The 15,766-nt window shown below is 36.8% G+C and overlaps 1 protein-coding gene across 3 annotated transcripts in view; it reads right to left on the reverse strand.

Annotated features, from left to right (window-relative positions):
- Positions 1 to 15,766, reverse strand: part of CMSS1 (cms1 ribosomal small subunit homolog) — a 382,805-nt gene that overhangs the window by 26,828 nt on the left and 340,211 nt on the right. For all 3 annotated transcript variants that reach the window (XM_059392096.1, XM_059392095.1, XM_059392097.1), the window contains exon 2: positions 8,229 to 8,314. In XM_059392096.1, the coding sequence (XP_059248079.1) occupies positions 8,229 to 8,314 (86 nt within the window). The remainder of the gene's footprint in view (positions 1 to 8,228; positions 8,315 to 15,766) is intronic.

The raw sequence follows: 15,766 nt of genomic DNA on the forward strand, positions 1-15,766 counted from the left end.
GTCTATGCTTGTATTTGTTTCCCAGGCTGAGAAGAAATGTACTCAAGGAGCTATACTTAAGGAACTAAAACCGAGGACCCTCAAATGCCCCTGAACCTGATTAGAAAATGAAATTTTAAGCACTGAGCTCATGCTGTAAAAGGAAGGGACTTTTGCTTTCCTTGGGAGGGGTGAATATACTATGCATATGGGAGGGATAAATTCCTGGGGACCAGAGGGCAGACCAAGGAAGCTAGATTCTAGAATAGCTATCAATGATCTCCAGGTATTCATACTCACCTTTTGAATTACTGACTCGATTCCTTTTTTTTTTTTTAAGATTTATTTATTTATTTGAGAGAGATAAAGAGAGAGAGAGAGGAAAGGGTGGAGGGAGAGGAAGAGAGAAACTTAAGCAGATGCTATGCTGAGTGCGGAGCCTGTCGCAGGCCTTGATTTCAGACCCTGAGACCAATACCTGGCTGAAACCAAGACTTGGATGCTTAACTGACTGAGCCACCCAGGTGTCCCAAGAATAATCTTAAAGATGAAGAGTGGGAGAAATATGAAATTATCAGTGCTCAAATAAATTAATATTAAGAAAATATAATTGTTGAGAAAGGTGACTAAAGAGGGAAAAGAATAAGCACTCTTACTGAGGAGTCCTTTATGATCTGAGGAGCTAAGCAAAAGGCTACCTTAAAAAAAAGATGCCCAGTGTGGTTTCTGAGGGAGAGAGGATGGGTCACGGAACCATGGTTATTGACCTCATGGAGCCATCAATGAAAAGTCACAAAACCCCTCGTAAGGAATTATATTCTGGGAACCATAATTACAAAATCACTAGGGTTGGCTCTGAAGTGACTGATGTTGAGAAGGGAAGAGGGTGATGCAATCTCTAGAAGTAGGGAATTCATCATCTTTTTGGAAGCAATATCTGGAAAAAAAGAAGTATTGGCAAATCTTTATACTTACATTATTAAGGAGGCCAAAGATGATTATTTAGATGTGAAATGGTTGCTAGAGATGATGTAGTTGTATGGGTAAAAAACTTTTATAAAGTTATAAATCTGCTGCTTGAAAATACTGAACAGATGAGAGGCATGGACTCAGTAATAGAAATGTGAGGCCCAGCTATGGCAAAAGAGGGAACTCGATCTAACCCAATATATATACTCACCTGTTGATATTTAAGGCTAAATGCATATTATATCAGGTGGCATAATGCCAGGAAGTTCCTATAAAAGTATAAAAAACCCCTTAAAGAACAGCAAAGCAGGGCACCTGCATGGCTCAGTTGGCTAAGTGTCTGCCTTTGGCTCAGGTCATGATCCCAGGGTCATGTATGGGATCAGTATGGGATCAAGCCCCCATACTAGGCTCCCCACTCAGTGGGTAGTCTGCTTCTCCTTCTCCCTCTGCATGCTCCCTCCTCGCTTGTGCATGCACTCTTTCTCTCAAGTAAATAAATAAAATCTTTAAAAAACAAGGAAGAGTAAAACAATGAAACAAGTTTGAAAAAAATTCAAAACTTAAATATAGCACAAAATAATTTCTCTTTTCTTTTGTTTTGAGCCAGGGGAAAAATATAATAAGTTACCATTAAAAAACAAATACTCTGTTACATCTGTCAAATGAATCAAGTGGCTAGCACTGTGCTAGGTACTACAGGGAAAACAAAGGAAGACCTTGTCCGCCAGTCGCTTATGAACAAGTTGATTCTCAAGCTCTATGTATGTAAACAACTCTAGAAGGATTCGCAAGGTCAGCCTGCCAATAAGAAGGTCATCCTTAGGGTGGTCAGATGATTTCCAGGGGAGAAGAGTAGCTGGAGAGAGAGAGGATGGGAACCCACAGAGGAGCAAGAAGGGCTATTTGGGCAGTCAAGGGCAGTGGAAGAGAGATCCCAACTCAATCAAGGGTGGGGGGGTTGGAAGAAGGACACTGGGTCACCAGAGTCTAAGAAACTCCTGTGGGTAGTAGGTGGCTTACAAGTGGAGACACAAAGGTCTGAGAAGGGAAGAGTAGTGAAAAAACTAGAATCCTGGTATAATCATCTAATCTTTCATTTCACAAATAATGCCAATTGAGGGTGAGGTTCTGTGCTAGGTGCTGTGGAGATGCACAGTTAAACTCTGTCCTGGAGGTATACAGCCTGGTATGGGAACCAGGAGCAAGATGAAGAGCACTCATATGAGGCAGTGGGGAACAAGAAGTTTTCACTGAGTTCTCTGGCTAGAGAAATTAGGACAGACTTGGAGAAAGGGGTTAGGGCATTTGGTCTACCTAAAACTTGGGTTCTTTAAAGTAATTTGGTAGTTAAGGACATTAGAGTGTGGTTAAAATGAGCACTACAATCTTAAACTTTTGTAATTTTTTTTTTCTTGGTAGAAAATAGCAACAGCATGGGACCAAAAAAGCACATGAAGACATGTTGAATCCAATTTTCCTAAATTGAAAGAGAAGGGACAGGTAAAAAAGGGACAGATGAAAAGCAGCAGCATCCTCAGCTCCTGGCTCACAGCCAGCCAAGTGGGACACGACTCCCATGTCTGTGAACCTCAGATAATTTGTAAAACAGGGTACCCCCTACCTCACAGGGCATAAGGTATTCCCTACTTCATAGGATCATTTAAGTCATTGTGTCTTGCACATTGCTTATGGAGAGTGCTCAGTAAATGGCATTTACTATTGTTCAAACATAAGTTGAAAAAGATAGGTGAATGCTCAAGAAATGGGGAATGTATTTCGCTTTCTCCTCTCCCACTTTTCCCTCTTCTTCCTATGATTCTCTGACATTTATCTAACTTGATGGTTGTAAGAAAAGAAGAGCCAAGGAAGAAGGAGCTTAAAAAAGGTAAAATTTAGCAATGTGGACAAAAAGACCATAAAAAGAAGTAAAGGCAGAGACTTGGGCAAATTTAATTTTTCTTTAGTGAGTCTTGAAAAAGTAAGGAACTAGCAAGAAGAAAATCAAGAAAGAAAGTAAGGAAAAAAAAGCCCATGGGGGTCTAAAGAAAGATACTTGGAAATAGAGGCCAGAGTCAAAGAAGGCATGACTATGGTGTGGTCAGTAGGATAAGCAAAGGTAAAATTAAATTCCACGTTGGTGAAATAAATCAAAAGGCTAAGGATGTTAACCTGTAGGCTTTCTGACGGAATGGCTGAAATTAAAACTGAGGAGGGAGTCTGGGAAGATGGCAGAGTAAGAGGATCCTAAGCTCACCTCATTCCATGGATACACACCCAAGTAGCAGCCACATCAGTGCAATGAACAAAAAAAAATGACCCAGAGAAAGATTAAAATCACACCATGCACCTTTTCTGACTACAATGGTATGAAACCAGAAATCAATTACAAGAAAAAACACAAATACATGAAGCTTATGTAACATGCTACGAAACAATGAATGGGTCAACCAAGAAATCAAAAAGGAAATAAAAAAATAAAGGGAAACAAACGAAAATGACAACACAACCATTGGCAATCTTTGGGATGGAGCAAAACTATTGAAAAGGGAAGATTATAGCAATATAGGCCTTCCCTAATAAGCAAGAAAAATTCCAAATAAACAACCTAACCTTAGACCTAAAGGAGAAAGAAAAACAAAAAACAAAAAAATAAAGCTTAAAGCCAGTAGAAGGAAGGAAGTAAAGATTAGGACAGAAATAAATGAAATAAAGACTAAGAAAACAACAGAACAGATCAATAAACCCAGGGTTGGTTATTTGAAAAGATCCAACAAAATTGATAAACCATTAGCCAAACTCGTCAAAAACAAAAGAGAGAACTCAAATCAAGTCAGAAATGAAAGAGGAGAAATAACTGACATGACAGAAATACAAAGGGTTATAAGAAATTATTATGAAAAATTATATACCAACAAATTGGACAACCTAGAAGAAATGGATAAATTCTGAGGAACATATAACTTCCCAAAACTGAATCAGGAAGAAATAGAAAATCTGAACAGACTGATTACTGGCAATGAATTCAAATTAGTAATAAAAAAACTCCCAACAAACAAAAGTCCTGGACCAGATGGCTTCACAGGTGAATTCTACCAAACATTTACAGAAGAGTTAATACCCTTTCTTCTCAAACTGTTCCAAAAGCTACAAGAGGAAGGAATACGTCCAAATTCATTCCATGAGACCAGCATTACTGGGATACCAGAACCTCGTAAAGACACTACAATAAAAGAGAACTGTTGGCAAATATCTCTGATGAACATAGATGCCAAAATCCTCAACAAAATATTAGTAAATGGAATCCAACAGTACATTTAAAAAAATGACTCACCACAACCAAGTGGGATTTATTCCTGGGATGCAGGGTGGTTCAGTATTCTCAAATCAATGAATGTGATATATCACATCAACAAGAGAAAGGATAAAAACCATCTGATCATTTCTACAGATGCAGAAAAAGCTTTTGACAAAGTACAACTACCCATTCATGATAAAAAACTCTCACCAAAGTAGGCTTAGAGGGAAGATACCTCAACATAATAAAGCCCATATAAGAAAAACCTGCAGCTAACATCATACTCAATTGTGAAAAACTGGGAGTTTTCTTCTAAGATCAGGAACAAGACAAGGATATTTACTCTCACCACTTTTATTCAACATAGCACTGGAAGTCCTAGCCACAGCAATCAGACAAGAAAAGAAAGAGATATCCAAATTGGTAAGGGAAATTTCACTATTTGCAGGTGACATGATACTCTATATAGAAAACCTGAAAGACTCCACCAAAAAACTACTATAATGGACAAATGAATTCAGTAAAGTAGCAGGATACTAAAGTAATATACAAAAATCTATTGCATTTCTATACAACACTAATGAAGTAGCAGAAAGAGAAAATAAGGAAACAATCTCATTTACAATTTCACCAAAAATAATAAAATACCTAGGAATAAACTTAACCAAGGAGGTGAAAGACTTGTACTCTCAAAACTATAAAACACTGATAAAAGAAATTGAAGATGGCACAAATGGTAAGATATTCCATATTCATGGATTAGGAGAACAAATTATTAAAATTTCTGTATTATCCAAATCAATCTACAGATTTAATGCAATCCCTATCAAAATACCAACATTTTCTACAAAACTAGAACAAATAATCCTAAATATGTATGGAACCACAAAAGACCCTGAATAACCAAAGCAATCTTGAAAAAGAACAAAATTGGAGATACTGCAATCGCAGATTTCAAGACATATTACAAAGCTATAGTAATCAAAATGGTATGGTACTGGCACAAAAACAGTAGATGAATGGAGGAAAATACAGAGCCCAGAAATAAACCTATGTTTTTATGGTCAATTAATCTATGACACAGGAGGCAAGAATATGCAATGGGAAAAAGACAGTCTCTTTAACAAATGGTGTTGGGAAAACTGGACAGCTATCTGACAAAGAATTAAAATCTGACCACCTTTTTACTCGATACACAAAAATAAACACAAAAGGGATTAAAGACCTAAATATGAGACTTGAAAGCCCAAGATTCTTAGAGGAAAACAGACAGTTATCTCTTTGACCTCAGCTACAGAAACATTTTTCTAGATATGTCTCCTTTGGGTAGGGGAACAAAAGCAAAATCAAACTATTGGGACTACATCAAAATAAAAAGCTTTTGCATAGAGAAGCAAATCATCAACAAAACAAAAAGACACCCAACTGAATGGAGATGTTTGAAAATGATATATCCAATAAAAAGTTAATATTCAAAATATATAAATAACTTATGCAAACTCATCACCAAAAACCCAAATAATCCAAGTAAAAATGGGCAGAGGATATAAATGGACATTTTTCCAAAGTAGACATACAGAGATGGTCAGGAGACACATGAAAAGATGCTCAGTATCACCAATAATCAGGAAACTCTAAGTCAAAACCACAATGAGATATCCCCTGACATCTGTTAGAATGGCTAAAATAAAACACAAGAAATAACAAGTGTTGATGAAGATGTGGAGAAAAAGGAACCCTCCTGTTACCGTTGGTGAGAATGCAAGCTGGTGCAGCCACTGTGAAAAACAGTATGGATGTTTCTTAAAAAGTTAAAAACAGGGGCGCCTGGGTGGCTTGGTGGGTTAAGCCGCTGCCTTCGGCTCAGATCACGATCTCGGGGTCCTGGGATCGAGTCCCGCATCGGGCTCCCTGCTCGGCAGGGAGCCTGCTTCCCTTCCTCTCTCTCTGCCTGCCTCTATGCCTGCTTGTGATCTCTCTCTGTCAAATAAATAAATAAAATCTTAAAAAAAAAAAGTTAAAAACAGAGTTACCGTATATTCCAGTAATTCTACTGGGTTTATCAAAACAAAAACACTAATTCAAAAAGTTATATCTGCAGCATTATGTATAGCCACCAAGATATGGAAGCAACCTAAGTGTCCATCCATAGATGAATGGAAAAAGGACATGTCTCTCTCTCTCTCTCTCTCTCACACACACACACACACACAGACACACACACAAAGACACATACACAGACACACAGACACACACACAAAACGTAATATAACTCAGCCATAAAAAAGAATGAAATCTTGCCATTTGTAACAACATGGATGGACCTGGAGGGTATAATGTTAAGTGAAATAAGCCAGCCAGGGAAAGACAAATACCATATGATTTCACTCATATATAGAATTTAAGAAACAAAGCAAAGGAACAAAGGGCGAAAAAAGAGACAAGCCAAAAACAAACTCTTAACTATAGAGAATAAACTGGTGGTTGCCAAAGGGGAGATGAGTGGGGGAAAGGGTAAAATAGGTAAAGGGGATTAAGAGTACACTTATGTGTACTCTTATGGTGTACTCTCATGTACTTTCATGGTGAGCAGTAAGTAATGCATAGAATTGTTGAATCATTATACTGTACACATGAAATTAATAGAACACTGTTAATTATAGTTGAATTAAAAATGTAAAATAAAATAATAGCAAAAAGAAAAAAACAAAATGTAAAACTGATATGCAGCTTTGGAGCAAAATATTTAATGGCTGGAGAGAAACTGAGGTGATTACATATTAAATATGTGTATCTTTCTGTAGTCCTCTATCCCAACAGGAAAAAATAACAAAATAAAGAAGATGAAGTGTTATTTACTATAGTAATCATCGCTTTGGTGCTTACTCTTTGCCAACCACTGTTTGAAGTGCTTAACAAGTATTAGCTATCTATCTATCTATCTATCTATCTATCTATCTAAGAGAAAGAGAGCAAGCACAAGAACAGGGAGCGCCAGAAAGGGAGTAGCAGGGTCCTTGCTGAGCAAGGATCCTGATGTGGAACTTGATCCCAGGACCCTGGGATCATGATTTGAGCCAAAGGCAGATGCATAATCCACTGAGTCCCCCAGGTATCCCAAGTATTAGCCATTTAATCTCTACTGCAAATCTGTGAAGGAAATATACTTATTATCATCATTTTACCAATGAGGAGACAGAGGCACAGAGAGTTTAACTTGCTCAAAGTTGCACTACTTGTTGGTAAACTGATTCTCATAATTATCCTGAGCCTAGTTACAAACTGGGTAGAGTCACCCTCTCATGGGAATGAGTTTAGGGCCACTTATAACAATAATAAGACCACAGATCACTGCTATGAAGAAGATAATAATTTTAATTGACAGTAGGTAATCCTTTTAAAAAAATCACACATGGTTACCAATCAGGTTTGAGGGATACATAATATGAAAGGGCTGCAAATGGATGTGAGTGGCCAGTAGAAAGATTAAGAAGGAAAGAAAAGGTTCTAAGTCCAGGAAGCAAAGTGTATCAGATGACTTTTGGTAATACTGAAGGTAGAAGTCTCGTGATAAATATTCGTACAGTGGACCACGACTCGTGTTAGGTAGACATGAGACCCTTAGAGTCTGCTGGCATGGTGCTGTAATCATGCAGTGGTATGATAAGTAATTTTACATATCTTTATACTATTTTTCTTTTCCTAGGAACTGTAGCAAACAGTGTACTACTGGATCTTTGGTAAAGATGTGGTATAAGAATCTAAGATAACATTATTATAAAATACATGTATATTGGAAAAAAATATTAGGGGGGAAATAGACCTTGCTTATCATCAATGAAGCATGTTTTTTCCCAAGGAAAGAGGATAAAAAGCTTCCTTCAAAGTCCACCAACAACTGATGTTAAAGAACAGGGAACGGTATAGAGGAGTAGAAGCTGATTCCAGAATTTAACAGTTGTGACTCCTACAGTACTGTCACCTGTTTGGTCTTCTTTGACAGGGCTGGTACTGGAGCTGTCTCCTGCTGCATTTCTGGGTCTCCTCCTCCTTCACCACCTGATGCTTCTACAAAATATAAAGTTTAAAAATTAGAAAAGCATCTCTCTCTCCTTCTTTCTCCCATTGCTAGTACAAACTTGGTACCACCTCTCTAGAAAGCTCTATGCCTTGATTCAGTAATTCTACCTCTAAGAAGCTGAATTCAAGGAAACAATCCAAAATATAGAAATTTAAGCACCAAGATGTCAGTCTAATTCATAAAACTGCAAAACTGAAGATTATCTAGATGTCTTACTTTTGAGAATGTTTAATTATGCAGCACCTAAACTGATTTTACAGATATTAAACTCCTCATTTTCAGATAAGAAAACTGCTGTTTAGAGGGGTAAGGCAATTTGCCCCAGGTTACACACCTGGAAACCCCAATCTATTTGAGTCCAAAGTCTTCTCCACAAATGATACTGCCTGACCTGAAAAACAATAGCTCTTGACACCTGTATGCTAGCCCGAGGGGGAATGTTAAGAAATGGTGACAAAAAAGATTATAGATCATGAGAAACAATTATTTTGAATTTCTAAAATCTTTCAACAATGGAAAAAAAAATTCTTACTCTAAGAGTCAGGAAAAATCAAAGTTTTAGGTTTTTCTGTCTATAAAGCTCTCTTGAAGAAACACAGCAACCACAGTCTCTTCCCATAATGCCATACTGCCTTCCAGATTTTAGTGGTTGCTTTCCTTATCTGTCTATCTATCTATCTATGCTTCAGATCCCTATTGCTTTTTCTTAATTTAAATTTTAGTTAGTGAACATACAGTGCAATATTGGTTTCTGGAGTAGAATTCAATGATTCATCACTTATGTACAACACCCAGCACTCATCACAGCAAGTGCCCTCCTTAATACCCACCACCCATCTAGCTTATCCCCCACCCAACTCCCCCATCAACACTGTTTGTTCTCTATAGTTAAGAGTCTCTTACAGTGTATTTCCCTCTCTCCCTCCCTTTTTTTTTTCTTTCTCTCCTTCCCATATGTTCATCTGTTTTCTTTCTTAAGTTCCACATATGAGTGAGATCGCCTGGTATTTGTCTCTGACATTTCACTTAGCATAGTACTTTCCAGCTCCATCCAGGTCTTGCAAATGGCAAGATTTCATTTTTTTTTTTTAAGATTTCTTTTTTTTTTTGATGGCTGAGTATTATTCCATATTGTGTGTGTGTGTGTGTTTGTTTGTGTGTGTGTGTATACACACACTCCACCTCTTCTTTATCCATTCATCAGTTGATGGACACTTGGGCTCTCTCCATAGTCTGGCTATTATTGATAATGCTGCTATAAACATCGGGGTGCATGTACCCCTTTGAATCTGTATTTTTTATCCTTTAGGTAATATTTCATAGTGCAATTGTCTGATTATAGGATAGTTCTATTTTTAAATTTTTGAGGAGTCTCCATAGTGTCTTCCAGAGTGGCTGTACCAGTTTGCATTCCCACCAACAGTGCAAGAGGGTTCCCCTTTCTCTGCAACCTCACCAACACCTGTTGTTTCTTGTGTTGTTAATTTTAGCCATTCTGACAGGTGTGAAGTGGTATCTCAGCATGGTTTTGATTTGTATTTCTTTGATCATGAGTGATTTGAACATTTTTTTCATGTGTTGGTTAGCTATCTGGATGTCTTCTTTGAAAAGATGTCTATTCATGTCTTCTGTCTATTTTTTCTTTCTTTTTAAAAAGATTTTATTTATTTATTTGACAGAGATCACAAGTCGGCAGAGAGGCAGAGGGGGAGGCAAGTTCCCCGCTGAGCAGGAAGCTGGTTGCAGGGCTCAATCCCAGGACCCTGGGATCAAGACCTGAACCAAAAGCAGAGGCTTTAACCCACTGAGACACCCAGGTGCCCCTTCTGCCCATTTATTAACTGGATTGTTTTTTGGGTGTTCAGTTTGATAAGTTCTTTATAGATTTTGGATACTAACCCTTTATCAAATATGTCACTTGCAAATATCTTCTCTCATTCCATAGGATGCCTTTGTTGATTGTTTCCTTCCCTATGCATAAGTTTTTATCTTGATGCAGTCCCCAAAATTCATTTTTCCTTTTGCTTCCCTTGTCTCTGGTAATGTGTCTAGTAAGGAGCTGCTACAGCCAGTTAAAGAGGTTTCTGCCTGTGTTCTCCTTTAGGATTTTGATGATTTCCTATCTCACATTTATGTCTTTCATCTATTTTGAATTTATTTTTGTGTATGGTGTAAGAAAGTGGTTCAGTTACATTCTTCCACATGTTGCTGTTCAGTTTTCTAGACAAGTGGTTCCTCCCCTCCTTTTCTAGACAAGTGGTTCCTCCCTTTAAATACATTTTTGAATTTTTAAAAGGCTTTTACTCATTCTCTTTGAATTTCTCTACCTACTTCAAAGTCATCCCAAAATGTGAATTTGTGAGCAACCTTGGTCGGAATTCCTATTTAGGTCTTAATTAACCAAACTGGTAATCTTGTGCTTTTAAATGTTTGCACACTGTGGTGGCTAATTTTATGTGTACCCAGATATTTGGTCAAACATTAATTTGGGTGAGATTAACATTTGAATGGTAGACTGAATAAAGCAGAGTGCCTTCCCTAGTGTGGGTGGGCAGTCTTATTAGATGAAGACCTGAATAGAACAAAAAGACTGAACCTCTGCTGAGTAAGAGAATTTTTTCTGCCTTTGGATTTGAACTGAAACATCAGCTTTTCCTGCATCTAGAGCCTGTCACGCTTCAGACTAGAACTACAGTATCAGCTGTCCTGGTTCTCAGGCCTTCTGACTAGGATTGGAACCTGGGTTCCAGCTTGCCAATTCACACTGCAGATGCTGGGATTTGCCAGAGTCACGGATTGCATAAGCCAACTCCTTCTTTTATATACAGACAGATACAGATGTAGATATATAGATACAGATATGTATCTCATATTGGTTCTGTTCTTTTAGAGAACCCTGATTAAGACATATACTTTTAACTGTATAGCATGGAAAAAACAACAAAAAAGGATTCTACCCATGGAATAACAGCAGGTAGGTGATTAATAGGGCTTTTAAATGATTATGTTGGCATTAAAAGTATTCATAGAATTTCTGTTTCTGGAAAGGCAGTAATAGTTGTAGTAGTAGTAGTAGTAGTAGTAGTAGTAGTAGTTGTTGTTTTCCCTATTCCTCCTGCTAAGTACAGCTAAAAATCCTGGACCTTATATATAAAACAAACATAGGAATAGGAAGTCTCTTAAAGGTAGAGAGAAGACAGTCTGGGACCTTTGGGTATAAGGGAAAACACAGCAGTTAGCTCCCTGCATTTTCTTTTTGCCTCATTATCTCAGGCTTAGGGTTAAAGAAGCCATAACTTGGAAATGCCAATGGGAGCAGACCAAAAAAGCCCCAACAAACATCTGTTCTGTTTGACAAAATGACCAGGAAAAGGGCCACCTAGCAAGACCAAAAATGTTTAGATAAAAACTATCTATGTTTAGACAAAAAACTGTGGACTTGTGCCCATTAGCAAAGGCTGAGTGGGGAGCCTAGACTTCCACCCTTGCCAGGCTGTAATGAGGCAATCCAACTCCTCCTCCACCTGCCACCAGGGCAGTATCAGAGATGATCAAGCAGTGACTGAAATCCCAAAGGGATTTTCATCTCTTAAGGGTAATGACAAACCCCTATTCCCCCCTCCTATCACTACCACCACCATTGCAGTATCAATAGAGACCATATGGTAGGCCTTGAATTCCATCTCCTCAGGGAAATAATGAAGTGAACCTTTCCCTCCCCATCATATATTGCCCAGTGGTAAAAAGGCCTCACCTACCCTAGTGGTTTTAGCAACCACTTAAAAAGCTACACAAAGAAATATACTCAAAAACACTAAGATAAATCAAAACAGAATTCCAAAATGCTCAAGTAACACACAAGAAGGCAGGACAGAGAAAATTGAGAAATTAAAAAGAGCAAACAGAAAAAAACAGAATAAAATGTTAGATTTAAACCGTTACATATAAAAAAATCACGTTAATGTAAATGGCCTAAAAATGCAAATTCAAAGATAGAGATTGACAGAGTAGATTAGAAAACATGACCTAACTATATGCTATTTACAAGAAACTTACCTCAAATATAACAATATAACAAGTTAAAAGCAAAATGATGGAAAAATTTTAACATATAAATATTTAAAAGATATTTTAAAGATTTTATTTATTTATTTGACAGACAAGAGACGGCACAAGCAAGTTGGAGTGGCAGGTAGAGGGGCAGGCAGAAGGAAACAGGCTTCCCACTGAGCAGAGAACCTGACACGGTGCTCAATCCCTAGGACCCTGGGATCCAAACACAGATGCTTATCTGACTAAGCCATCCAGGGGCTCCACAAATTTTTTAAAAAATATTTTATTTATTTATTTGAGAAAGAGAGTGAGAGAAAGAGAGCCCAAGCTGGGGAGAGGGGCAGAGAGAGAGGGAGAGGGAGAAGCAAGCTCCACACTGAACAGGGAGCCCAAGGTGGGGCTTGATCCACCCAAGCACCTCAACATACAAATACTGATCAAAAGAAAGCTGAGTGGCTACATTAATATCAGATAACTGACTTCAGAGTAAGGAAAACTACTTGAGCAAAGGACATTATATAATGATAAAAGGGTGGATCTATCAAGAAGACATAACAATTCTTAATGTGTATGTACCAAACAAAAGAGCTACAAAATATATGAAGCAAAATATATGAAGCAAAAACTGATAGAAATGAAAGAAGAAACAGACAAAAGTACAGTTCAGTTGCAAAGTTCAACAGTTCTCTCAGAGCAAGGATATAGAAGAATTAAGTGATAACCATTTCCCAATAGGATCTGATCAACATTTGCACTCAACATTCAGAATACACATTCTTTTTAAATGTTATGGAACATACCCTAAGATAGATCATATTCTAGGGCATAAGATACAAACAAATTTAAAAGAAATGATGAACAGTATGTACAAAAAAACTTACAGAAAATATTGTACTTATTAATGAAAGACTGAATGCTTTTTCTCTGATTGGGAAAAAGGCACAGATGTCTGCTCTGACCAGAATTATTCAACATAGTGCTAGAACTTTTAATCAGTGTAATAAGGAAAGAAAAGAAATGAAAGTCATATATGTCAGAAAGGAAGACATCAAACTATTCTCATTTGCCGATGACATGATTGTTTACATAGAAAATCCCAAGAAATCTGAAAAAGTTCCCCCAAACCCCTAAACTGTGCTAGAACTGAGTTTAGCAAAGTTGTAGAATAAAAGATAAACATGTAATTTTATTTTTATATGCTAGCAGTGAACATATGAACACAAAAATTAAAAACATAATGTCATTTACAATTGCTAAAAAAACAAAACCCTAAAATACTTAGGTATAAATTTAACAAAATATGTATAAGACTTTCATGTTGAAGAACAGTGATGAAAGAAATAAAAGAAGACCTAAATAAACAAGAAGACATAACATGTTCATAGATTGGAAGACTAACCATGGTAAAGATGCCAGTTCTCCCCAAATTGACATACAGGTTTAACATAATTTCTATAAAAATTCCAGCAAGACTTTTCTCTAGATATATATAGATTATTATAAAATTTATGTAGAATGGGAAAGGAACTAGAATAGTTAAAGTGATTTTAAGACTTACTACATTATATAGCTATAATAATTAAGATTGTGTGGTATTGGCATAGGAACAGACATTTAGATGAATGGAATAGAATACAGACCCAGAAAAAGACCCGCACAAATATACCCAACTGGTTTTTAACAAAAGCAATTTGATGGCAGAAAAATAACCTTTTCAACAAATAGGGAAAAAAAATTCATAAGCAGAAAAATTAACCCTTACTCAAGTTTCATATCTTGTACAAAACTCACCTCAAAAATGGATCACAAACTTATACATAAAATGTAAAACTCTAAAACCTTTAGAAAGAAAAGGAGAAAATCTTTAGGTTCTAGGGTTAGGCAAAGCTCTTAATTTTGCAGCTAAAAATGCAATCAATAAAAACAATAATTGATAAGTTAGATTTTATCAAAATTGAAAACTGCTTTGCAAAGACCCTGTTAAGAGGATGAAAAAACAAGCCACATACAGGGAGAAATATTTGCAAACCACATTTCTAACAAAGGACAGATCAGTAACTAGACAATATAAAGAATTCTCAAAATTGAATACTAAAAAACTAGACAAATGAATTAGGAAATGGCAAAAGATATGAACAGACTAAAAAAGTAAGTACACAAAACATGTTCCATATCATTAGCCACTAGGGAAATGCTAATTAAAGCCATTAGATATTAGATATATGAAAGTGTTTAAAGGTCCATCCTTTTCTTCAGGAAGCCCAAATTATTATGCTGGAAAAGCCAACAGGTGTGTGGTTGGCTGTGGACCAGACCAGAGTACCATCCTATTGCTGGGGGTACCCCTGTCACTGATGTTCTCACTAGGGCAGCCAGGAAGGCAGCTGGGTTCAGAGATATGTAGAATTTAGAAATTCAACCCAAGGAGGCCATGATGGACTCTTCAAAAATCAAAGCTTCCTGGGTAAGGCTGCCAGATTAAATTTAAAAAGTACAAGTTATTGGATAATTTTTAGTCTAAGTATGTCCCATGTATTGCATGGGAGATATCCACATAGTATTAAAATCATTCATTGTTTATCTGAAATTTATATTTAATGGGGTGGCAGGTATTTTTATTTGCTAAATCTGGTAACCCCACCTGGGGAATTTCTTTCCCCATCAAAGCCACCTTTAATCCTGTGAAATTTCTTATATTGGCTTCTATTCATGGAGCCTCCTTTTACTTAACATCTTCCAATCCATCTTCATCTGGGACCTTTTAGGGAACCCCTGGCTGACTACACAGCCCTCCTTCTTCCTATTGTTGCGGCACTTCTACATCACATTGTGAATCAGCATATAATTTTATCCTTCCATACCGTGTGTGTCCCAAGTACTTAGCCCAGCGTTGATTAACAGTAAACATAAAACCACTTACATAAATCTTTTTATTAACTTTAAAAGTCTTTTTAAGATAAAATGGATAAAATGCGAGTAAATAAATGTCAGGATCAAACCGTGATGTTTAAAACTCCAATAATGCTTTAAAAAAAATTCTGAATTCTTTCTCCCTCCATTGCCCAGAATCTGATAACTGAAGAGTATAGTCTGTATTTAAGTAATCTAACTGAAAATAACGTATTTTTAAAGGTATGTGACTCTTATGCAACAAAACCCACGAGAAATATTTAAAATACCTTGTTAACCAAATGCTCTAGATTTGTATTCTCTGAGCCAAAAAATATTTCATCTGAAACCTTTTAACATATAACATGAGATCATCTCATATCACTGTAGGTTGAATACATTAGTTGTTTCTTTAGCCTGTGATGTTTTTGGTTCCAAAAGAGAAAACTGCTTTTCTGAAATAAGGATGCCAGTTCTGTGATTTCCATGAAGAGAGT

Source organism: Mustela nigripes, chromosome 2 (genome assembly GCF_022355385.1).
Source record: "Mustela nigripes isolate SB6536 chromosome 2, MUSNIG.SB6536, whole genome shotgun sequence".
Lineage (NCBI taxonomy): Eukaryota > Metazoa > Chordata > Mammalia > Carnivora > Mustelidae > Mustela > Mustela nigripes.